This window comes from Notamacropus eugenii, chromosome 7 (assembly GCF_028372415.1).
Source record: "Notamacropus eugenii isolate mMacEug1 chromosome 7, mMacEug1.pri_v2, whole genome shotgun sequence".
Taxonomy (NCBI): domain Eukaryota; kingdom Metazoa; phylum Chordata; class Mammalia; order Diprotodontia; family Macropodidae; genus Notamacropus; species Notamacropus eugenii.
The window spans coordinates 76070786-76097527 of NC_092878.1; the positions used below are offsets into that span (position 1 = coordinate 76070786).

The 26742-nt window shown below is 37.1% G+C and overlaps 1 protein-coding gene across 1 annotated transcript in view; it reads right to left on the reverse strand.

Annotated features, from left to right (window-relative positions):
* Positions 1-1252: 1252 nt before the first annotated feature.
* KCNK10 (potassium two pore domain channel subfamily K member 10) overlaps positions 1253-26742 on the reverse strand; it is a 194007-nt gene continuing 168517 nt past the window's right edge. The window contains exons 5-7 of the mRNA XM_072622666.1: positions 19042-19228; positions 10361-10503; positions 1253-2157 (exon numbers count right to left, since the gene is read on the reverse strand). Of these exons, the coding sequence (XP_072478767.1) occupies positions 1534-2157; positions 10361-10503; positions 19042-19228 (954 nt within the window). The 3' untranslated portion in view covers positions 1253-1533. The remainder of the gene's footprint in view (positions 2158-10360; positions 10504-19041; positions 19229-26742) is intronic.

Here is a 26742-nt window from a genome sequence, read left to right on the forward strand (position 1 = left end):
AAGGATTGAAGTGCAAAGAGTGCTGGGACCTCAAACTCACTAGCATTTCCTTATTTATAGCAAAAATTGATTTAAGTGGTTGTCTCAAGACACTAGCTGGGCTATTTTCTTCCCCTACCCCAAGGGCTTGTGGAACATTCAAGAACATCACATTTTGGTTATTTGTTCATCATTTGGCTTGACATCACCAAACAAGTCCAGGTTCAGGTCTAGGGAAGAAAGTGTGAGATAAAGGGAAAGAAAGGCTGGAAAAAACAGAGCTCTTCAGTAAAGAAGGACAGCCCAAACTTAGAAGTTAAAAAAAAAAGAAAACACTTCTTTGATGGATAACAAAATATAACGAATGGTATTAATGGCACTTAAACTCTAAGCACTTAAAACATGTTGTTCTTAATTGACTAGATTTGGTTGATGGACAGGTTTTCGCCTTGTTTGGAGACATCAGGGTTGGATCTCATATCTCCACCCTACTCCACCCAAAAGTGACAGAGAGCCCTGAGATGCTAATGATGCATGGTCCTCATCTACCTCTAGGTATCAGAAATGGATGATATCAGTTTTTTGTAAAAAGTCATATTCAGCTATAAGTCAACAGCAGGATGTGACAACATGCAAGGCAGTAATTTCCCACCCCTCCCCTAACCCCCACATTAAAAGCAAAGTTCTGCCAGAAAGCATGAAAAGGGAGAATTTAAAACCAGTTTGCCTGACACTGGACACGCTAAGGAAAACACAAGGTTTGCCATTAAACAATACATAGTTGAAGCTAAGCTTTTGCCTATATTATCCAGTTCATCTGGGCTACCCCTCAGAGAATAAAAAGAAATTCAATATATTTTTTGTCATTGGTTAAGGTGAAATCCACAGTGTGATGTTTTTTGCTGTTCTTTTCTTTCTTTTTTAATGAGAAAAGTAATTGCACCTTTTAACATGTTTGCTCTGATCTGCTTCCAACATCCAGCTGGTCTCAGGTTCCATGGACATTCTTTTGGAGTTTAGAAAGACTAGGCATTAGATGATTTAAAAAAAAATCAAGCTCAGAGCACTTGCCAAAATGTAAAATGAATTTCTAATAAGTTACCAGTTCACCCCAATCATTTCCCCTTTTCCTATGTATATACATATCACTATGTATATTCAGGAAACATACAAGATGTTCAGGAAACCAGACTCCACTGATAAGATACATAATTCTCACCATTTTTTTTTTCTTTCAAAAGGCTGGTCTAAAAAATAGCTGCCCTTTTTTTCCCCCCAACTATTATGCCGGGGTGTTAACCTTCCAGTTGTATTGCCATGGTAACTCTCTCCCTTAACATTTCACCATGGTAACCTACTTGTCCAAACTCCCGGTGTGTGTTCTACTGTCACTATTTGAAGTACTGTACTTTGATTCATTTTGGCAGAGCCAGCTTTCAGTCATTTATGGCACAGTGAAATATTCTTCAATGCTATGTAATCAGACTAATTAAAGAGGTTCGTATAAGGCACATGTCTCAATATGTATATAAAAACACTAATATCACATTACATTTAATTTCTGTCTTCAAGTAATGATTTGTTTTCATGTTCCCTTTCTTTGGTCTCAGAAGGTATCACACCGTTCTCCATCTCCGAGTGCTGTTGGATACAGTTAGTCAAAATGGCTGTACTCGAGTTGTCCGAGTTGCACGTTTTTTCTGAATCTTCTTCTTTTTTCTCCTCATCCAGGGAATAATTCCGGAAGGTCTTGTAAATTTTCTGAACATCCTCTGGGACACTCTTTTTAAGATCTTTGTTTTTCCTCTTGGTGAGCTTAGAGGAAGAAGACCCAAACTTATTGATGATGTTATCCTCAGATGCTCCCTGCCCATGTTTGTTCAGATGCTCCGGCCCCTTTAGGCGCAAGTTGTTGGGTCGGTTATTGATGCTTTCCTGAGATGAAGCTTTGAAGCGCCCAGTCTCCAATGCTGCAAAGACTGAGCGCTTCTCAGGAGACAGCATGTCCAAAGAGTGAGCCCTCTGATCCAGGCCCAACCGCCTGCGTTCCATGCTCCGGATTGTGGCTGCCCTCTGAAGCTTATCATGGATCTCCACACTCAGGCGTCTCCGTGTCTCCCTGAACTCAGCTGTCACATTAGCTTTCCACTCGGCTGCATGGGCTTTTATTTCACCAACCTGGGCAAAAACAAAATTCAAAATGTCATGAGTGAGAGAAGGTTTTATTCTAATTATACATTAAACCCTTCTTTCTGGGACACTGGCTTCGCATCTGTCGTCTATGGATAATGGGAGGGGGTTTCAATTTTACAAATGGAGAATTGTGCTAGGGTAACATTAAGGACATATACCAAGTTAGTGATAAAAACCATAATAATAAAAAAGTATGTAGTTGTAATGGTCCTTTTGTGCTGTTTAAACAGGAGTGTCTTTCCAAACAACCCTGTCAGGAGGTGGAACAGAATGCCCTTGAGGACAGGGATTGCTTTTCATTTTTATCTTTATAGTGCTTACATATAATAGGCACTTAATACATGCTTTCTGAATGAATGAGTAAATGAATGAGGGCAGATAGTAATATATGTAGTATTTCTTATTTATAAAACACTTTCAGGTTTACAGAGCACATTCCTCACAAGATATAAGTTAGGCAGGAAAGGTTATTCACACTTTACAGATAAGGAAACTGAGACTCAAAATAGCCAAGTAACTTTCCCATGGTCACATAATTACTTTCAGAGTCAAGATGAGATTATAGGATATGGAAGAATATATTATAATTTCAAACAACTACATCAGAAGGTCAGGATAATTGGGTTCTAATATTTGCTCTGCCACTAAGTAGTCAGTGCAAAGTGTTGGCAAGTTTCCAGATCTCTCTGGGCCTCAATTTCCTTAAGAAGGGATTGGATTAGATGGTCTCCAAGATCCCTTTCAACTTTAAGACTCTAGGAATTTATATTCTTTCTATGAAACCAGAAACTCTCAAATGTAGTAGTTAGTGTGGTTCATAAAGTCATGGGAACTGAAATCTGAAGAGCTCTTAGAAATATTAGATTCAGCTTCTCATTATTGGTTGCCTCCCAAGAGATAAATATAAAGTACATTAGAGATGCATCGTAACACTGTTCATGGGGTCCATGCTATGGTAACATATATGTAAATCAGACTTTGCTATAATTCCTTTGTCAGGATACAAAAACTACCCATTCTAGAAGTAGCATAATACAATTGAAAATAGACTGAGCTAGAATCCCAGAGACGTAAATTTTCGTGTCATTTTAACAACTTTTTATCTCTGTGATCTTAATCCCCATTCACGTATAAAATGAAGATAAATAAACCTCACAGGCCTAGTATACAGCTCAAATGAGAGAATGTATAAAGCAATGCTTCAGAAACCGTAAAGTACTAGAGAAATGAAAGGTTATACATTTGACCTTTCTTTTAATAAACATTAAGTGCCTATTGAGCACAGAAACAGTATGGTAGCTTGTATAAGGGAAGATATAAAACTGAGATAAGACACAACCCTTGCCCTCAAGTAACTTAGAATCTAGTAGAGGAATAAAATATGGATTCTTTGTTATATACAACACTATCTTGGGCAAGTCACTTACCTCTGTTTGCCTTAGTTTCCTCATCTGTAAAATGAACTGGAGAAAGAAATGGCAAATCACTCCAGTATCTTTGCCCCAAAATCCCCAAATGGGGTTATGGGGAGTCAGAAACGACTGAAAATAACTGAACAACATCAACAAAAGATTTGTGAGGTTTAGAGAGATAAAGCGACTTGCCCAAGGTGACACAGGCAGTAAAATGTTAGAGCCAGGTTCTAACTCAGGTCCTCAGGTTTCAACTCTGGTGCTCTTTCCCCTGTATCATGATGCTTCATGCTACAGCAGTAGAGTGAAATTCAAATACATAAAGACAAAGGCTTAGAATTTAGTGAGCCTTGATCAGTAGGACAAATAACATGCTTCCTTAAGTAGACAAGTAACTTGAATCTTTGCTGACAAGAAAGTCGATATTTATACAGTTCCCTTTTCTCTCTCCAGCAGCAGTTTCTGCTGATCTTGTTAGATAACTGGGGATTCCAAATTGAAGTGACATTGACACAGCTATTTTTGCCAACCAGGAAAATGACTTTGTGCCCAAAGCTAGTAAAAATGAAATGGGGAATTCATCTCCTCCGTACTTATCACATTTTATTTTGCATTAAACATATCAGAATATATTTGCATACCTCTATTAGATTGTAAACTCCATTAGGTCAGATGCCATTTCTTATTTAATTTTTGCATCACACAAAGCACCTAGTACTCAGCACAAATTAGGTATCTAATAAATGACTGAATTGAATTTATTCATTCAACAACCATTGGCCTATATAGCTCCCTGTTGATGAGCCACCCTCTTCCAGTCCTGGTTACATTTTCACTCACTGTCCTCAGCTCACTGGAGGAAGAAAGCGGGTTGACTACTGCTTGCTCCCTAGAAATTGTCATTTCTGGGTTCTTTCCCTACTTCCATAATTCATTAATCTCTCCTGTCTTGGAGGTTCATGCTTTTCATATCTACCACTCAATCCTGGCAGCTGTTGCCTATAGACTCCCAGGTAACTCCTCTTCCTTCCCAAATGAATTCAGTACTGGTTCACCATTTTTCTCTCCTCTCCACTTCCTGCCCTCCTGCAACATACATATTGACTCAAACACTAACCAATTCAACCCACTTATATCCCAATAATCTACTCCTTCACCCCACCTCAGTCACACATAAAGATGGTCATACCCTTGATCTTATCATCATCCACAAATGTACCACCTTCATGTTCAAGATTTCTGAAATCCCCTTATGCAACCATAATCCATTGGTTTTTCACCTCTTCCGCTTTCCTTATCAAGCCCTAATCTTCATCTGCACCATGACCTCTAATCCCCTGACCCTTCAGTTCTCTCCCAAACCATCTCCCCTACACTAGTCACTCTCCTCTTTTCCCCATCTTGATCCCTTGGTGAAGTAACTCAAGTCCACATTGTCCTTCTCTCTTGAGTTCTTTATGAGCCTTTATCATTTCTCAGCCTTGGGTCACTTTCATCATTTGCCTCCTTTACTCCTGCGTGGATCCTATTGAAATAAAGGTGCTAAAAATCATGCAAACATTTGGAATCCATTCCAAATTTGCATCACAGAACCTCAACTTGGCCTCACTGCTACTAAGCAATCCTGCTACGCCTCTCTTATCAACTTACTATCCTCCTCTCCATAGCAGCTCTTCCAAACCCTTTTATCTCTCCTCAAACCTCTCATAGTTCCCCCTTCCCCCACTCTCTCAACTGAGAAATCTGTCTCATAGATTTTAGAAAAAAATTATGCTGTTCAGTGAGTTCCCTCTTTCCCCCTCTTCCTCATCTTACATTACTCATACTGCTCCTTCACTAGTAACTCACATGATGAGATAGTTTTGCTCCTTACCAAGGCTAACCTCTACTCATCCAGAAATCTTATTCCATACCATCCCTTCCAATAGACTGCCCCCCTCTTTTGCCCTACTCTATCACTTGTTTTCAATTTGTTCCCCTTCTACTTGCTCATTTCTTACTGCCTACAAACATGTCCATATCTCCCCCATCCTGAAAAAAAATTTTGATCCTTCCATTCCTGCTATCACCCAAAATCTGTTCTGTCCTTTGTGGCTAAACTTAAAAAATTCATTGACAATCAGTGTCTACAGTCACTTTCTCTCTTCTCACTTCTTTTTAACACCTTATAATCTGGCTTCCAAACTTACCATTCCACCAAAACCATTATCTCCAAAGTTACTGATGTTACTTAGTTGCTAAGTCCAATCTTTTCAACCTCTCTGCAGCTTTTGACTCTTCTGATTGATCTCAATAATCTCTTCTCTCTAGGTTTTTGGGACACTACTCTCTCCTGGTTCACCTTCCACCTATGTGATGGATCCTCATCCACATCATGGCTTCTAACTGTAAGTGTACAATAGGTTTGTATCTTGGGCCTTCTTCTCTTCTCCCTCTTATATTACTTTAGTTTGGTGATCTCATCAACTCCCAGGATTTAATTACATCTCTATGCCGATGATTCTCAGAGCTACCTATCCTGCCCCAGTTTCTCTGGTGACCTACAATCTGGTATCTCCAACTGCCTTTCAGATATCTCAAACTGGATATCCAGTAGACATAAACTCAACATATTCAAAGCCTAACTCATCTTTTCCCATAAATCCTGCCCTACCCACTGCACTTTACCTTCCCTAGTATTTTCCAGGGCAACACTGTCCTCTTAGTCCCTCAGGCTTGCAAGCTAAGTGCAATTCTTGACTTCTCACTATCTCCTTCCTCACCCCTCCATAACTGAACTGTGGCCAAGGCCTATGGATTTCACCTTCGCACCACTTCTCAAATATACTTCCTTCTCTCCTTTGACACTCTCAGCATTCATGTACAGGCCCTCATCACCTCATGACTATTGCAACAGATTGCTGGTGGGTCAGCCAACCTCAAGCCCCAGTCAAATTCATCCATTCAGTCATGAAAGTTATTTTTTTTTTAAAGTGATTTTCTTATAGCATTGACCATATTACTCCCTTACTCAGTAAACTTCATTTTCTCCTACTCACCTCAGATCAAATACAAAATCCTCTATTCGGCATTCAAAGACCTTCATAAACTAGCCCCTCCTATCTTTCCAGTCTTCTAATACCTTACTCCTCCCAAGTACTCTTCAATCCAGTGACACTGGCCTCCTGGCTGTTCCATAAATAAGACCCTTCACCTCTGGACTCTGAGCATTTTCACTTACTGTCCCCTATTCCTAGAATACTCCCCCTCTAAAGATCTCTACCTACTGCCTTCCCTTGGTTCCTAACTGACAGGAATGAAAAACCTGAGAGACAGAATTTCTGGGTAATTAATCATCAATTTATTAATCAGGCTAGCTAATAATCAATAAATTGATGGTCAGTGGTTTCTCTGGGCACCCAAAGACACCTAATGGAGACACTGAATGCCTTAAATATATTTTTTAAAGGAAAGGCCCCTGACAGGAGAAGTCAACCCTGGCTGGTAGACATTTAAAGAAGGAGGTGGGCTAAAAGTCTTCAGTTCCTCCTGCTGAGAGCATGGCTTCATCATGAGACTCAGTAGCCTCCAGCAATCTGAACAAAGGAATCCATCTCTACCCAGACTACTCTGGTTGGTTTTCTCCTTTATGAGATGGGTTATCCTAAACTTCAGTGGGAGTAGCGGTGTGGTACAAGGGCATAAACACAATGCTTTGGGGCTGGAATTCTCCTAGATTAGATTCTATTTACATTCTAAACAGAAATAAGGTCTCCTAGTTAGGAAGAGAGTGTTAGAAGAGTTGAGCAGTCTCATCTATCAACCTTGTCCTTCAGAGACTGCCTGACTGGTTTACAGGGGTTGAGTCCCAAATGAAGAAATAGAAAAATAAAAGCCTGGATCCCAATTTAATAATGGGCTATTAATATAATAGAAAATAATAATTTTTCTTATAACTAAATACACATTTTAGGAAGCCTCTTCCAACCTCTCATAATTCTACTGCCTTCTCTCTCTTATTTATTTCCTATTTTTCCTATATATAGCTTGTTTGTACATATTTATTTGTTGTCTTTCTCTTTAGATTATTAACTCCTTGAAGGCAGGGTCTGTCTTGCCTCTTTTTGAATCCCCAGTGCCACGTGCTTAATAAATGTTTACTGACTGATCAACTAACTATAAAGTGCTGTTCTTGGAAATAATGGAGCAGTTGAAAATAAATGAATTAAAATGTCCATTCTCTTTGACTCTGTTATCTCACTGTTACCTACATACCACAAAGAAATCAGTGACTCAAAGAAAAGTTCCAAAAACACCAAAATATTAATAGTAGCACTTTTAGTAGTAGAAAATAACTAGAAATAAAGCAAGTGACTATTGATTGAGGGATAGCTCTTTTAAAAAAAATATGTACATGATGTAATATTACTACTCTTCAAGACATGATGAATATGGAAAAGATAGAGATTTATGGGAAGAACTAATACAGAGTGAAGCAAACAGATCCAGGAAAATGGAATACAAAATAACTACAACAACATGAATGAAACAAAAAAATTGAAACTAAATGCTGTGAAAATATAATGACCATGTTTGTTCCCAAAGAAGATGTATGAGACCGCACTTCTTTCTCTTATTTTTTTAAAATTTTTATTTATTTTATTTTAATTTATGAAATCAAATAGCTATTCGCAGAAGTGAGCAACTCTGGGTGTGCAACACTGCATTTAATAGTTGGTCTTAGATGATGTGTTATTTAATTTTATTAATATGGATTCCTTTTTCTCTCTTTTTGTTTATGAGATATCTCTCTCAAAGGAGGAGAAAGAGGGATATTTTAGAAAATGAAAGTCACATTAAAAACAAGACCTTAATAAAATTTTAGAATAAAAAAGTGATGGGCTTATAATTTTTAAATTAATATTGTCATTATCCTTTCACTTTGAATACTTTGGCTTCTCTTTACTTCCTTCTGTCTGTCTCCCCTTCTCTTTACTCTGCCCTTCTCATCAACACGTAGACTGTTGCAAATGGAAAGGTCTTTGGTGATCACCTAGTCTAAGCTAGACATTCAACAGATAAGAAAACTGAAACCCAAAGAGGTTAGGGAATTTGTAGAAGAGTCACTCAGCAAGCAGGTGGCCAGTGGATACAAAAACTTGTGCCTCCTGAATTCCATGTGTTCATATACCTCAAACTGGGAAGCACCATCTATTCCACTGATTCCCAAAGTGTGTGATACCACCCCCTGGGGGGCACTGGAACAATGGGGGAGGGGGAGAAGCTTTCGGTGCAACTGAAGGGCATTGAATAAAAATAAGGGAGTGGTGGAAGCATAAGGAAAGAAGAGAAAAAACTTTTGAAAAACCATTCATATATATTTCATCTGTTATATGATAGTTAAAGTTGTAGTGATTACATTATTTTCCAAATAAACACACAAAATGCAAGTTATAACTGATCAGTAGTCAAGTCCATGAACAGATCTTAACAAGCAAGTGTTGGTGGGCAAGCATGTAGCAAGCACATTATCAGAAAGTCCAGCTTGCATTGGCAGTTATATGTGTCTGTAATGACTTGTTTACAATATAATACTATATGGTTACATGAGGCAATATTGCATCATCAAAATTTCAATGCAAGAAAAAAATTCATAAATTTAGAACAAATTATTAAATTTAAAATGCATAATTTTAAAAAATTATGTATTTTTTAAAATGATGAAAATTATTTTTAAAAAACATTAAAGGGTTAAAGAAAGTTGATTTATCAGGGGTGCTAAGTAACTTTTTTTTGAAAAGGGAGCAGTAGGTCAAATAAAGCTGGGAACCTCTGATCTATTCCAACCCTCTCATTTTAGATAAAGAAAATGAGACCCACAAACGTTAAGTAAATTGTTCAAAGTCACATAGCTAATAAACATCAGAGGCTTAATTTGAACACAAGTCCTCTGACTCCAGACCCACTGGTCTTTCCATTGTAACATTCTCTGCAACCACCACCCCCATTTAGTGCTCTTGCCTCTCTACCACCCAAAAGACCCCATTTTACTTCTTTCTCCTTTTTATTCTTAATAAAAACATGCCATTTTTAATCTTTTTAAAAATTTTTTATTCATGGCATGGCTTTCTTCTTTTTTTGCCTTAGAATAGGTTTTCCCAAGAAATGATACCATAGGTAAACTATATTTAGCAATTGGAACACATTTCTCTCTACTGATCTAAAGCACAAGGGAGAGAATGAGACTGCTTGAACTTTTAACTCCTCAAGACTGATCATTATTGCTTGACTTGGCATGCAGCATAGTAAAGATTCATAATAACAAATCAACAAAGAGTTTATTTATCATAGCATTGCCTAATCACATACCCGTAAATATAACTGAAGGAATTTTTTTTTTTACTGGGCTTCTTTCTGTCCTCCAGATTTCTTTCTTCGACTACAGATAGAAGACAGTCTCACATATAAATCAACCATGCTTGATCCTGACTCATGCTCTGCTATTCCTAAAGTTTTTTTCTCCCTTTTTCACTGTTGGGAGTGTAGTATACCCAAATACTAGGTAGTCAGTGATAAAAGATTAATAATTGAGTCTCCATCTTTTCTCCCCTACCAGCAAACAACTTAGAGATTACTACTCCATTTGGTATGTTGGTTAAAAATATCATTTTTAAAAAAATGCAGTTTGACAAAGCTTAGTGAGAAGTACTAAGACCAGTATAAGCACAAACACGAGATTAAGAGTATGTTTTTGGTCTGATGTTTCTTGAAATAGCAGGGGGAGAAAAATACCATACCTCTTCTTTTGTCTTTTTGGACAGAACCCGGAGCCAGTCTCCAATCATACTGAGGACAGCAGCGAAGTAGGCAAGGCCCACCAGGATCCAAAACCACACTAAGGGTTTATACCACTCTCGATAATTGATACCGGCATTTCCCCCTGAAAAGAACGAAATGTTAAGTGTGTAACTTTTCATATATATATAAGCCTTGGAGCATCCATGTATTTTAGTCCATCAAATAAAGTACAGTTATCCCTTTCACATTGCAGGAATTAGAGGCAGTGCCCCTGTGACCTGGAAAACCCATATAAAATTCTTTTGGCCCTCCCTGAGTACCAGAGAAGAAGTCTGAATTATTTCTTTCTTTTATGGGGTGTTTATATTGTAAAATTTTGGTTGATATTATACAATATTATTCATATATCTTATGCATTTCTGAGTTTAAACTTTTTCTGTATCGTTTACTGGTCTTTGTTTGTCTTCTGCAGTTTCTGCAAAACTCTCAAAAAATTCCATTTAATTTCTTACCCCAACCCACAGACCACAATATATCAAAACCTCAGTGAGGAAAGTTGTGATGTGGAAGGAATAACTATTACCAAGAAGAGTACTGGACCCTGGCTAATGGAAGTATCCAATGCTCAAGACTCTTCTAGGATAGAATATATTTGTCCCCTAGAAGGATTCAATTTGTGGCTGCCTTCTCATTCATACTTGATAATGTCACAGAAAATTGGATAAGTGACTTTATTATTCACTTACACCTCTTCTTAAATTATTATTATAATAATAAATTAAGCCAAAGAGAGTAATCTGGGCCATTATTTTTAATTTCCCTAATTATTTGAATGTAAAATGAACACTGTGAAATAATCTTAAATGGCTTGAAATTCTTTAATAGACCAATGGAATTCACTTCTATTTTTCCATTAATGCACTTAGCCAAGAAGGAAGAGTATGACTTAAGGTGAAAAATAGTTCCTCAATCCTCCATTCAGGTAGATGTGAGTTAGTATTAATCCTGCCAATTGTGACCACAGAATGTTAAAGATAGGGAAGGAGGAGGGAAAAAAGGCGTCGGCTCGAGAGAGGAAGGGAATTGGAGATCACGTGTTCCATCCCTTTCTTTGCCAATTAGTTAGGAGAGTGAAAACAATTTGACAAATTGAACCAACTAGCTGTATAGCTATATTGACCTTAAACTGATCATTTGATAGGACCAAATTAGCTCATTCAATAATCCCAGATAGTCCCAGATTTCTAAATAGATGTGTAAAATATACACAACCTACTTGCCTGACTTGAATTAAGGAGGGGGTGAGGATAAAGGATTTCACCCAAACATTCAAATGGACCTGTGATTTCATACATTCTGGTGTTGCCTCCAATGATGTGGATCAAAGTTCCTCCATGCTTATCTATTACTATTGAGCTCTTTCCCATGCCTTCCCACACCAGAGAGTCCATTCCAATAACCTGAGGGCCTTTCTCATTTTCTCTCAACACTGCAAGGATAGCACTGGAGCACTCAAGGTGTCCACGTACAAACTCTCACCATGTGACCAGCTCATCTTTTTTCGATCATAGATTTTCCTGGTTCTTCTTTAAAGTTTACAGTTACTCATTGCAACCTGTTCACTATCACTATGAACCGTCTTCTGTGACACTAATTTTTCATTAATTTTTGGAAGGTTGTTTTTGATATATTTTGTGTTTATGTTACTTTCATTTCTGAATAAATACTTTCTTCCATTCTCTGCTCACTGAGCCATCACTTTTAACAAAAATTTGAGAAGAGGAAAAGAAAATTTATTCACCAAAGGCAAACAATGCTGTGTGTTGCACATCAACTGGCACCTAATAGTACATGTAATATTTCATATACTATACAAAATATATGTAATTATTATATAATTACGTTCATAAAATAAATCTCTCCCCTTTCCAGTCTGTCTTCCACTCAACCATCAGATCAATCTTCCTAAAGTGCAGTTATGTCCATGTCATCTCTCCCTATTCGATACACTCCAGTGGTTCCCTTTAACATAAAATGCTGTGTTTGGATTTAAAGCTCTTCACAACCTGATCCCTTACTACCTTTCCAATCTTCTCATACATTACTCTCCCCTACATACCCTGAAATCCAGGGACTTTGGCTTTTTTGATGTTCTTCACACATGGCACTCCATTCCTAATTCTGTGCTTTTTCATTGGCTGTCCACCATACCCAGAATGTTCCTGTTTTTTAATTCCACATCCTGGTCTCCTTAAAGACAAAATTCAATTTAAAAATAATAATAATAAAGACTAAGCCCAAGTCCCACCTTCTACAAGAGGTAGTCTAAACATGACATCTATGTACAATGATTACTGAAGGAAATGAATCTTGACATTTTCCCTCTAAACAGAACCTGACAGAAGAAGAAAATTGGAGTCAAGTGACAGAAAGACTTCAGGTTCTCCTTGGAAAGTCAAATAAAGGAGCTGATGGAGTTAGTTTTTGTTGTGTCCAATGACAGTGAGCCACACATTTCTTAATCATTTGATCATTTTGCATTGTACTACTTATTACAAGTATTTGCAAAAACAGAAATAATTTCAGCCTATGTATCAACATCTGACACAGGAGATGGAGAGGTGGGAAAATTCTAAGAAGAACTCAGTAAGTCCCTCTGAATTAAATATATGTACTTCAGTGCAAAAGGTGGAAACAGTAAAGATGATTAAAATTATATTGTCAAGAAGATGCATCAGGAATAAGGAGTAAGCCAAGTCAAAGATGTATAAACTACACAGAAGCTTCATGACTCTGCATCATCAGCACTTTCTTTGAGGCAGAGAGTGGTTAAATGATTTGACCAGGACCTCATGAACAAAGGTCAATGTCCAAGTCTGAATGGAACTCAGGTCTTCCTGACTGCTGGTTCAAAGTTCTATCTATCTACTGTACCTTGTATGTAGAAAACAGTGAGTAGGCCAGCTTGGTGGAACTACAGAATTCATAAAGGAGAGTAATGTATAATAAGTCTGGAAATGTATAGGCTGGAGCCATATTGTGAGGAATTTGGAAAATCAAACCAAGAAGCTTGCTTGGTATCCTAGAGGCAAAAAAAAAAAAAAAAGAAAAAGAACCAGAAGAGCTTCTTACTCAGAAGGGTAACATGATCAGAATTTAAGATTTTAATTCTGAATTATTCATACAACTTATGAAGCATGAAAATTGAGCACTGGATGGAAGGATTTTAAAATAAATAACATCAGCCATCTTTACTCTTCTTGCTGCAGACATCATTACTCATCACATAGAAGTAGAGAAATTATCATTTCTGGGATAGCATATGTGGGTAATTGTAGAGTGTCTTCATTGTAAGCTTCATAATTATAATTTCCATCATATGTTGGTAATTAAAAAATCCCCAAGGGTCTGGTCACATCTAGTGCCATTAAATTCATGTTGATAGGGATAGAGACTAAACCTGTGATTTTACTGGTGTAGGGAGGGAACTCCCTGGTGAGGAAACTCCTTCTACCAATGCAAGTTAGCACTTGCTCTGTAACTTAGAGACTTTGGGAATTGTCTAGAGCACTGAGGAGTTAAATGATATAACTAGGGTCACCCAGCCACTATACATCATGAGAGGACTTGAACTCAGTTCTTCCTGGCTTTGAGATCAAATGCCTATCCAGGACACCATTTTAAGGGGTGGAGAGTTTAGAGGGTGGTAAAATGAGTGGGGGAGGGGATAGGGAGTAGGGTTCAGTCTGGGATCTTATCTGTGTAGGGAACTTCACTGCAATTTACAATCTTACAGAGTTGCCTGGGGCATCGAGGAGGTTAAGTGGCTTTCCCATGTTCCCTGAGCAAAGCAGAAAGAGCTCTGGACCTGAAATCAAGAAGACATGGTTCAAATCCAGCCTTAGACACTTAACTATTTGTATTACCGTCATCAAGCCATTTAACTCCTGTCTGCCTCAGTTTCCTCAGTAGTAAAATGGGAATAATAACAATGATAGCACCAATAATAGCTCCCAGGGTTGTTATGAAGTTCAAAGGAGATAATATTTTCAAAGTGCTTAGCACTGTACCTGGCACACAGTAGGTGCTTAATAAATGATTGACTGATTGATGCTTCACTTTATACTGGGAAACAATTCTATAACTGCTGCCAACTTTCTAAAAATTAAACATCCAAGCATCCCAGCCAAAAGCCAGAAAGATCAAACAATTTATTTCATCACCTTTTCCTTTTCCTACAACTTTCTCTTTAAGCACTAATCTCAGAAGCACTTGCCCCAGTGAGTAATTCAGCTTCTTGTACTTCATGGCCTCTCCGAGATCCTTCTCTTTGGGGCCATCCCACTCTGACAGTAAACATTGACTTTTGCAGGCCATTTACCCAATAATGAAGGCCACTAGGGTGTGCTAGAGAATAATGCAATTAGTGGCCATTTTCACTATGTACCTATCCTCTAGAATTCTGCAGAGTAGTGTCCCCTCAAAGTCAGGCTGCAGGATGGAGTAACAGCAGCACAGCTCAGCTGGGAATAAATTCAGTAGATAACAAAATCAACCAGCAATTAAATCTATTCAGCCCAGTTAGCAGATGTAGTTTTCATGACACAGCTTAGGTGTGGAGCAGTGTAGTAGACTGGCTACCAGGCCAAAGCAGGCAAGCAATCAAGCATCTGCTGGATTTTTATTTTTAAATGATGTGGTTCCCTGGTGCACTTGTGGTATTACTATAAACTGGCAATAATTAAAATCCAGCCTTTATCAGGCATGTGTTTGTTCTGATAAGTCTGCAGGAACTTTTTAATGGACCCTAGAGACAAAAGGGGTCTTTGTCTATTTAGCGCTAACAAGAGGAACTAAAGTCAACCTCAATCATTGGAAGTTTTCAGAACATAAAGGAAATATGTTCCTTATAATAGTTAAAATGTATATAGTGTTTTAAGGGTTGTAAATTACTTTACATACATTATCTCACTATAATCAGTGCCATGTGTTATTTTCATTAGCTTAAGACCACAGCCCAGGGACTTTTAGCCATGTAAAGCTAAACCTTTAGAGAGCGTTTGAAATAATCATACCAAAAAAATCATACCAAAAAAGAGTCACCAAAGCATAGGTCACCACATCTGTGTCAGCCCACCTGAAAACAGTAAGCACTTGATAAATGCTGGTTGCTCATTTACGTATCTGAAGTTCATGAATTTTAACTGAGGAGGGATTTTTTTTTTTACATTTTTTAAATGTGCATTTGTAGTCATATTAAAAATTAAGCATTTTAAAATATAGGTCACCTTGGTTAAAGAATCAGAGATGTGGGACTAGAAGGACCCTTAGAAGCCTGCTCCCTTTACCTATGAGGAAACTGAGACCAAGGGAATTGAAGTGACTCGACCAAGGTCACTAATCATCAGACAGAGTATTTAGATCTAGTCCCACTCATTCTAGAACCAGCATTTTTTTCCAATGTGACATGTTGCCACTGGCATAGATATATGGTACTGGATAATATAAATACAGGAAGGAAAATAGTTAAGGTAGATGTGTTTAAAGATAGTTATGGAAAAAGGGAAATCTTCCATAACACTATAAAAATGATTTTCTAAAATGATGGGTTGAAGTTCCAAGAGTAAGTTATTTGTATCCTCAGCATTTAACACAATGCCTGGTATTTAGTAAGTACTTAATAGATGCTTGTTGACTATGAACTATCTGATTAATTCATTTCTATTTTGTCAGTGACCCCCCAAAATTTTTAAGACATGGAGGCACCCCTAACATGCACCTGTATTCTCAGGAGAACAATCATTCTAGATTTATTCCAACCATAAATATTGGTCCAACCCATCAACTTAACGATGTTTGTGCTACCATATAAATTGGCAAGTTATTGATATTCCAGAAAATTCTAATCAGAACCACACTCTAGGGTTCAGCTGCTTCGAATCTGGAGACAAAACTGTTATAAGGATCTGTCTTTATAGCCCAATCTCATGCAAGTTATACTTTCTAGTACTTCAACACATTTGTGGGACCATTATAAATTCAAAAGATTGTTAAATAGCTGCATTTTACCTTTTGTCAGGGACATTGATTTTCTTCCCCTAGTTACAAGTACTTATAATTATGAAATCATACTTACATTTATAGTAATTGAAATCAGGCTATAACATTCACAAGCTTTTTTTTTTATCCCGTGCACATTTTCTACCCACTCCACCCCCAGCTTTTTACTATTTATTTCTTATATCGGCAGCCTGGTCCGTATTTTCACAAGTGGATGCTTTCAAATGGATGCTTACCCTGGATACACAAAAGGAAAGAATGGACAAGGGTCCAGATGCCAGTTTAGTGTTAATCACCTGACCTTTCTAATTTTTAGTGATAGACCTAGGCAATTAAGATAAAAGACTGTTATTTATGCAGAGTGGCCTGAAGCTCCATGCAACTCAATGGGAGTAACAACAAAGTAGACTTTCCTGGTGGCTACTCTTGGTCAGAGAATTAGAAAGCAGGCAACAGTGCCATTATTTATTGTCTGGCCTATGGCAGCCTTTCTATAATTCCTTCTGGATAGCTTTCCATAGAACAGATCATCTATCACTGAGTTTTCCATACTCTGTGGAGAAGCCAAATCATTCCTGAAGTCATTCACAAGCAAGCAACAAGCATTTATTAAGTATTTATGTCAGTCATTATCCCAAGTTCTAGGATACAAAGAAAAATTTTACAAGTGGTCCCTGACATTCTAATGAAGGAGACTATATATATATGTATATGTATATGTATATGTATATAAATTGGTATATACAATTAAAATAGGGAGACAGCCTTTGAATTTTCTGCCCAATGTTTATCCAAGGACCAGTAAGAATAGTAACAAACAACATTTGACCAAATAAAAATAAAAATTTAAATCATGTCTATTTTAATGCTGAAAAGTTTCATTTTCTAGTGTGAAATTAATTAACCAACTAGCTGGGTTACCTAATTAGTTAACCAGTTACCTAGTTTACCTAATTAGTTAACCTAGTTAGCACAGGTGATCCCACCCCTGTGGGATGAAACTGAAAACAGAAAGAAGGAAGTAGGTCCAATCCTCCCACAATCATCTTCTAAATGATACTTATGGGAGATTGTAAAGAAAAGAGGTTAAAAATCCCACTTTGTTATCAACCTCAGCATCCCACTTCACTCCCACCCCTGCACTCCCCCCAAGGAAAACCTGATGATGACCTTTTTTTAAATTTCTTTTCACCAGACCTCTTAATAATGGTATTTGATTATGAGAGTCTTCCTGTCCTGCCCACCACAAATGCATATTGGCTTGTAATTCTTTCTTGCTATGACACCTAATGCCAAACAGTCCTCAGAAGTCTATGAGCTGGGTCAGAGAAACCCTCAGATTTTTGTTCATAATAACAGGGAGCTGCTAAAACCAGTCCAGAAGTCTAATGATCTATTGCAATCCATCCTGAAAGAAAATATCTTCCATATATTGTGTCAGCTACTGGCATAGAAAATGAAGGCCATTGTTAATTGATCCAAGGAATACCGAAACATCTGACTTCCAGATATCTTATTCACATTATATCTATATTGAATGAGACTTTCTCTTTCTTATATTTCAGCCTAGATTTGATATTGTCATATAGAAATTCTATTAACTTTGTAGGTTAGTTTGTATTCTGCTATCTTCCTGATGCTATTATCTAAGTTAACAAAATTGATTTATTTGCTGATTCTCTGGAGTTTTCTGAGTAAATCATCATGTCATTACCAAATGCGCACAATTTTATCTACTTTTTGCCTATATTTTTGCCTTTCATTTATTTTTCTTGTCCTATTACCATCTCTAGCCTTTCTATAACTATGTTAAATAACAATGGAGAAAGAAAGCACCCTTACTTAATTACCTATTTTTACTAAGAAATCTTTTAAGGTTTCCCTATTGCAAATTATGGCAGTTTTTAGTTTTCAATGTATACATTTTACCAAATGAAAAAGTGATTCTTCTAGGCCTATGCTTCGGAGGGGGCCAGGGAAGGGTTTCAACATAAATGAACATTGTATTTTGTTAATGGCTTTTTCTGTATTAATCATGTGTTTTCAGGTGTTTTTGACAATATGATTAATATAATTAATTCCAAGAAGAATGTTTTTGCAGATGTTGAGCCATCCTTGTAACCTTGATATAATTTATTTCTGAATAAATTGCTATGGTTTTTTTTCCTGGAATTGTAAATTTTTTAAACAATATTCATTGGTAGTATTCATCTACAGTGTACTAATAGAGCTGGGAATTTAGTGTTTGGAAGGAAATTTATTTCACTCATACATAATTCAGACAAGTATAAGAGAAATAAGCTTTATAAATGTACAAAGCTTACCTCCCTTCTACTGCAAGGACTTAGTACTGTTTGTATCATCCAAACCTATGGATTTTAAATCAAACTTTGGCCCGGTGTGCCACTTTTATTGCTAGCCACAAAGAAGCAATGATATTCTAAGTCACTTTCATTCTTGCTCTCTAGAAAGATATTTCAGCAGACAGGCTGGAAAAACCTCAATATTATAGATGTTTTCATTCCTTCCCTTTAATACATATGCATACATGCATCTACACACACACACACACACACACACACACACACGCACATGCTCACTTGGATTCTAGACTTCTTACCTGCCACATAATCACCAAAACCAACAGTGGTCAATGTGACAACCACAAAGTATATGGATTCCAAGGCTGTCCATCCCTCAATGTACTTAAAAATGACCGCAGGAATTGTTACAAATACAATGCAGCCTGCCAAGATGAATAGTATGGTTGAGATCACCCGGATCTTCGTCTGACTCACTTGCTTTTTCTAGAAGAAAGGAAGAAGGGTAGAGGGTAAATCACTTTCATCCTCCTTGATTCAGATGTCAGATAGATCATGTCTTGCAAATACCCTGAAGCCATCCCACAACTGCTTCCTTTCCCTTAAATCAGATAATTCAGGAGTTAAAAGGGATATTAGAATTCATTCAACCCAACCCTTATCCAATATATTAATACTCTCTCCAAGGACTCTGACTAATCTTTATTCAGTCAATCCTTGACTATTTTCAGTAATGGAAAACTCACAAGGAAGCCCATTCCACTTGTGGACAGTTCTAATAATTAGAAAACTCTTTTCAATCATGCTAACATCCACCACCAATTAGTCCCCTGAGGGCCATGGGGTGTAAATCTAATCCAGGCATGCGGAACCTGCAGCCTTGAGGTCACATGTAGCTCTTTCACTCAAGGGCCTCATTTGAGGACCCAGAGGGCCAAGTATGGCCTTGAGGCCACAGATTCCAGATCCCTGAAATCTACTGACACAATAACTTTTCAAGTATCTGAAAATAGTGAATAAGTACCTCCTTTTCCCCTTAATTCTTCTCTTCTCTGGGGTCTCTCTAAGTTTCAACATTTCCTAAAAATTTTCCTTTGACTAGAAGAATTTCAAAAAGAGAGAGTGTTGTATGTGTGCTATGTATTTCTGTGTTCTTTTTGTAAAAATCAATCCATCATTGATAATAAACAACATTGCATTTATTAACACCTTCTATGAATCAGGTATTTATGTTAGGGGCTAGAGATAAAAAGACAAAAATAAAATTACTTGCCTTTAAGGCATGTGCATTCTATTGGGGAGACAACAGACACATATAAGTAGATAAATACGAGATCATTTTAAGAGAGAGGTACTAAGCAGCTAAGGAAATCACATATAAAAGGTGATAAAACATAAATTTTAGTTTTATTATTTTTTTTTAATCTACGGTAATGGATTTATACTGATCCATCCACCCTCTCTTGACATCTCCTTTGAGACTAATGATGTGAGAAATCAGGACACGTTTAGGTGCTGCCAATATCAATGAAAGAAAAAGGGGCATATCATCTCTCTTGGTTTCAAGCACTTACCAGTCAGTTGTATATATATTTTCTTATGCCATCACTGCCACTTTGCACTTTAACATTAATTTTGTTGAAAGAGAATTCAATGAAATGGTTCATGAGTGTTAATGCTAGTGATATATATATATATGTGTGTGTGTATGTGTGTGTGTATATATGTGTGTGTGTGTGTGTGTGTGTGTGTGTGTGTGTGTGTGTGTATATATATATAGTCAAACATGGTCTGTGTTTTGAATGATTTTGCTTTGTCACAAGGAAGGGTTGACTCTAAAGACTGTTGGTGTAGAAAATAATATATAGTCAAAAGACATAAGAAAACACATTTTAAAAAGCAAAGTAGGGGCAGTTAGGTGGAGTTAGGAGGACCTGAGTTCAATTTCAGCCTCAGACACTTGACACTTACTAGCTGTGTAGTCTTGGGCAAGTCACGTAATCTCAACTGCCTTGCCTTCCACCCTCAGAAAAAAAATTTTTTTTAAACCAAAGTAGAAAAATAGTGACTTGGTATTTGAAGTGAAAAAATAAAATAAAATGAAATGAGAGACTTGTATTAGGTGATTTCCAATATTCTTCCAAGCAATTTTCTGTGGTTCTATTGGAGAGAAAAGCTTAAAGAAATGCCTGTCCAGATAAGACTATGCCTGTTTGGCTAAATTCATAAATCTTTTGCAGAAAGGCACAGGAAAGGTGTTTTATGATTCTAAGAGCAACCAAGTAGTTCAGCAATCAAAATTCTTGCTGAGAGGATGACTATCTCAGAAGCATAAAGTACTAGGAACTGATTTTCTAAAATCTCTTTTCCTTCTTTCTTTCCCTTTTCTCTTATTCCTTATAAAGAAGTCTACCTAATATTTTTACGATGAAAAGATTTACTTTAAAAAGCATGAGTTTTAAAGAGTTTTCTGTACTCATTTCACAAAAGCATCTTATTTTATGCAACAAATTGTAAGTTGTACTTTCTGTAGATAACAATCAATATTGCAATGAAGATGGATATTTTCAATCAGTAGCTGAAAGTAACAGAATATTTGTGTGTTTGACCCATATCAGTTCTGCAAATTCTTCAGTTCCTTGATCTACATTCCTAAAATGATATTTAAAGGAGAAAAAAAGAAATGCTCATCTCCATTAAAAAGATGTTTATAAGGCTTAATAAAGTACTCAACATTTATTAAGGTTCAGGGAAAATAATTTGTCACAAAGAATTTGTCATGGTTGTTGTTCACTTTTTTCAGATGAGTCTGACTCTGTGACCCCATCTGGGGTTTTCTTGGCAAAGATAATGGAGTGGTTTGTCATTTCTTTTTCTGGCTCATTTTATAGATAAGGAAAATGAAGCAAAGAAGGTTAAGTGACTTTCCCAGGTTCACACAGCTAGTAAGCGTCTGAGGCCAAATTTGAACTCAGGTCTTCCTGACTCCAGGTTCAGTCCCCTATCCCCTGCACCACCTAGCTACTTTATCACATTATCTAAAATAATATATTATTTTATTATATTACATATTATATTATAAAATAATATAATACATATATATATAATATAAAATAAACACAAACCCATTTAACATGGCATTGTTATTGTGGATTTAAATTTTTTTGGAAAACAATACTTACCAGAAGTAATAATACCTTATTTTTTCATGGTGCTTTAATGTTTCCATAGGGCTTTTATATTTCACTCGAACCTCACAACAATCGTATATGTAAGTCAGAAAAGGACTATTATCCTCATTTCTAAAAGCTATAACCAGGATGAGGTAAACAGGACTTTGCTCCTAGGCTCAACGAGATGGAAGAGGCAGATTCCCCACCCACAAGGAACACCATCCCTACACTTGGTCCTATACCAAACAATGAAAACTCCACTGGCCAATACCAACATAGCAATACCAACAAACTATTCCACACCTGACCCCAACCAGGGTACCAATGATACTCTGAGGACTTGCTTTCCACCTCATCCTCATGGGGGAAGGGGATGTTAATGGTGAAACCTCCTTCCCTTGTTATTACAGCTTTCCATTGCAATGATGCCACCCATGGATGACTTCCTTCTCTCTCTCTCTCCCAACTTTTTGCCTATTCAACTCTTTTTGTCCGAGTTAAAAATATTCCATGTTACAGTTCTACCTATTACACAAATCAAGAAGCAAGACCCAGAGAAATATAGTGATGTGCCCCAAATCGTGCAGCAAGGTAGAGTTAAGACTTGAGCCACCAGGTCTTGTGATTCCAAGTCCAGTGCTCATCTCACTAGAACACACTATGAAATATGGTAGTGTAAAAGACATAGTAAACACAAGAGAATTTTTCTCCCTTTCAGAAGGTTGCTGAGTCTGCTTAGAAATATGGATCTTCTTTATTTGACCTTAACAAACACACACACACACACACACACACACACACACACACACACAACTCTAGCCAGAGACTTCATCATACTAAACCACAGTATTTATTTACTAAGTGAACTCTAATTATTAGCAATGGGAACATCATCCCATTTTCCTCTATAAATCATCTTCAAACACATAATGAAATTAAAATTAATTAGGTGTTTGGGAGATACTTGCTAAGTAATAAATTAGGACCTGAATGCAATCAAAATCCAAATTAAGTTGAGGCTTGCAAAAGAGAGTTGAAAGAATGGAGGAAACTAACATTATTTCCAAAACTCATCAAGACAATAAAAAGGAAGACCACAGGGCAAAACAGTGGAGGTAATTGTAGCAAGAATTAGGATGTGGTGTATAGTCTGGATTTTCCATTTTGTAGTATATTATCTGCTGAGAACTAATAGCTCGTATTCGCAAAGCATTCCTCTTAGATGCAGGTCGTGCAAGTATTCTTCAACTTTGCAGATAAGGAAACTGAGGTTTGGAGAGATTAGGGAACTTATCCAATGGCACACACCTAGTAAGTGTCATAGCCGATGCTCAAACCCAGGTCTCCTAATTCTGAGTTTGGTCTTTTCACTAGGCAGCAAAATGTTATCATCACTATGATGCTTTCTCCCCAATATCCAGAAAAATTCTAAGCTAACAATGGTTAGTTCAAATGATGTCTGCTCAGGAAAGTTTGAATAATAGTGTGTTTTAAAGAATTACTAAGTTAAATCTCCTGTATATACTACACATTTCTGTTGTTAATACCTGCAAGATGCTCATATGCCCACTATTACCATCCTAATTCAAACCCTCATTTACATTTCAGCTGACTATTGCAATAGCTTCCTAATTATCTTCCATGAGTCTAGACTTTCCTCTTTCTAATCCATCCTTTAGAGTTACCAATTTATTTTCCCTAAAATATAGCTCTGATTATATTATCCCCTCTTACCACTTAAAAATTTTCAAAACCTTCCCATAACCTACTGAACAAAGTCCAAACTCCTCAGCTTGATATTCAAGGCCTTTTTCTTTTTTATTTGTTCTAGCAGAACCATAACTAGTCATTTCTGTGCCCTGGGCTAGGAGCTCAAATCATACTTGGATTGACCAGGATAAAATGCTCCTGCCAATCAATTTTTAAGACAAATTTAGTAGAGGAAGGTACAGGGAAGTAACTGCAGGCCACAAGACTTCATGGAAGGAAGTCGGACAGACAGACACCTTGGGGTTACTTACTGGTCCTGGACTGGAAAAGATTACTGCTGGGGAGGGGCAGAATAGGGCAGTCCAAGAAGGAGCTAAGACAAAGGTGCCAGGATGAGGAAGTTGAGAGCTTTCTATTTTATTTTTTGTTTTATTTTTTATCTTTTTTAAACATTCATTTAAAAAATTATTTATTCTGAATTTAAGAAATAAAACAAGCATTTCCATAACATAGTAGAATAGAAAAAAAGATGCTTGTACATGAAACTGCCCATCTATTATGTACAACTTGCTATTTCTTTTAAATATATAATAAAGTTGCCACGTAATTTTCTTTTTTCCCCTTCCCCCTACTCCCATCCTAGAGACACAGATATGCATATATGTGTAAAATCATTCTATACATATTCCTATTTATCAGTTCTTTCTCTGGATATAGATAGCATCTTTCTTCATATATCCTTGTAATTAATTTGGGCATTTACAATAGTCAAAATGACTTAGTCGCTCAAAATTTTTCTTAAACAACATGGTTGTTACTGTATACAATGTTCTCTCAGTTCTGATTATTTTGCTCTTATTGTTTTGTGCAAGTCTATCCATGTTTTTCAAAGATCATCAAACTCATTATTTCTGGTAGCACAGTAGTGTTCCATCCCACTCATATACCACTTGTTCAGCCATTGCCCAACTGATAGGCATGCCCACATTTTTCAGTTCTTTGCTATCACAAAGAGAGCTGCTATCAATATTTTAGAACGTAAAGGTTCTTATCCTTTTTTTCCCCTAATCATCTTGGGAAACAGGCCTGGAAGTGATATTGCTTTAGGAATATTCATTTTTTAAATTTTGTGTTCCAAATTATCTCCCTCCTTCTAGCCCCTCCTTCAGTCACTGAGAAGGAAATCAATATGATATCATCATACAAACTGACTACCCAATCCAACACAAAAGGCATTGTACTAGGCACCAGAGATCCAAAGACAGAACCAAAAAAGGCCCTTGTCTTCTAGGTTACATGTATAAATACTGTAAAATAAATGAGGATCAAATGAAAAAACAGGGGTAAAGCACTTTGCAAACCACAATGTGCTATATAAATATAAAACATAAAGTGCCATTATTATTATTATTAATTTGATTATCTACTTCTCTAGGTATCCACATTTCTGCTCTCCTCCATAATGCAGAAAGAGCTGATAAGATTGTTAGAGGCTTCATGAAATTTTTTTTTAAGATAAAGCAACAAGTTTATCTCAAAAATCATTCTCAGTATCATCTAGGTGGCACGTTTACATTGCCTCTATAATGGTTTAATTTCCACAGTGTAATACTGTCTAAATATTTTTTCCAATATTGTCAGTCCTAGAGTCAATACCAATATCCGCTTCTGAGGAATATTTCCTGATATCCAGCCTAGAATTTTACCCCTTTGTTTCTGGGTCACTGTTCCTTCTCTAGCCATCTTTCCAATAGACACATCCTCCCCTTTCTTTTGATTCCCTCATTTTCAGTGAAAAACCATGGTTCTTTTTCATCCTTTTTTTTCCTATTATTCTGGCTGTATCAATTGAGACTATGCACAATCTCAGCTCACAATCTCTGAAGCATTTCTCTTTGCCCTTCTATTAATTTTCTCTGCCCCCCTCCCTCCAGCTTTTCATTATCCTGAAACTACAGGGAATTGCAGATGATATACTAGATATTGGCATCTGACTAAAGCATTGCTCTGATAAGCCATGAGCTTTCATCTCATCGTACCACCCATCCCTCTCACCCCCACTCTCTCTACTTCCCTCACCACATGCAGAACTCTGCTGTTTTCTGTGCAGGGATATTGCTAGGCAAATTCACCTCCATTTACTAGCAGCCAGAGCAGGGAGATAGTTTCTCAAAAGCCAAGATACGATTAAGTTTAAAGATCCCTGGACTAACAATATAAAATGTATGTGTTCAAAGATGACCTTTTGATCTTTTCCTGGAGATCTGTCACTCATCTGATTTCATTGTTTATGTCAACAGCACCACCAGGAGCCCAGCCTTCCACAGGAGCATAGATTTAGAGCCAGGAGGGGCTTTAAGGGACATCTAACCAAACCCCTCATTTTATGGATAAGGAAACTGAAGCAAAGGTAATAAGTGATTGCTGATTGGTCACACATGTTCAAAACACTGGTGTTTTCTTTAACCTGCTCCTCTCCTTCACCTTTCATATCCAATCCATTTTCATGAGAGGTGGATTCTACCTCCATCACATTTGTAATATGTCCCTTCTTCTCTCTTCCCAGTGTCATGAACCTTAGCCTATTCTGATAGCCTCTTGATACAACCTCACAAAGAGAGGGACGATGCTGTATCTAAACTCTGAAACTCCTATGCCTCTAGTGTGATTCTCTACACAGTATGGGCACCAAATAAATGATAAATGAATGCATAAATTAGAGGTGACTAGGTGGCACAGTAGATAGAGAGCTGGGCCTGGCATCAGAAAGATTTGAATTCAAATCTAGCCTCAGATACTTCCTAACTGCATGACCCCAGGCAAGTCACTCAGTCTCTGCCTGACTCAGTTTCTCAAAGGCAAAATGGGGATAATAACTCATCAACTTCACAGGGTTGGGAGGATCACAAGAGAATATTTGTAAAATGCCTTGCAAACCTTAAGGGACTATATAGGTGTTACATATTATTATGAATGTGTGTTCATCCTTTGCTGCCAAAGAAGACCATGCCATCAGAGAAATAATGACATGACTTGCACTTGACTTTGTTTTTTTGAGTGAGGGAGGGCTGTATTATGAATGAACGAAGAAGGGAGGGAACATGCATTTATTAAGCA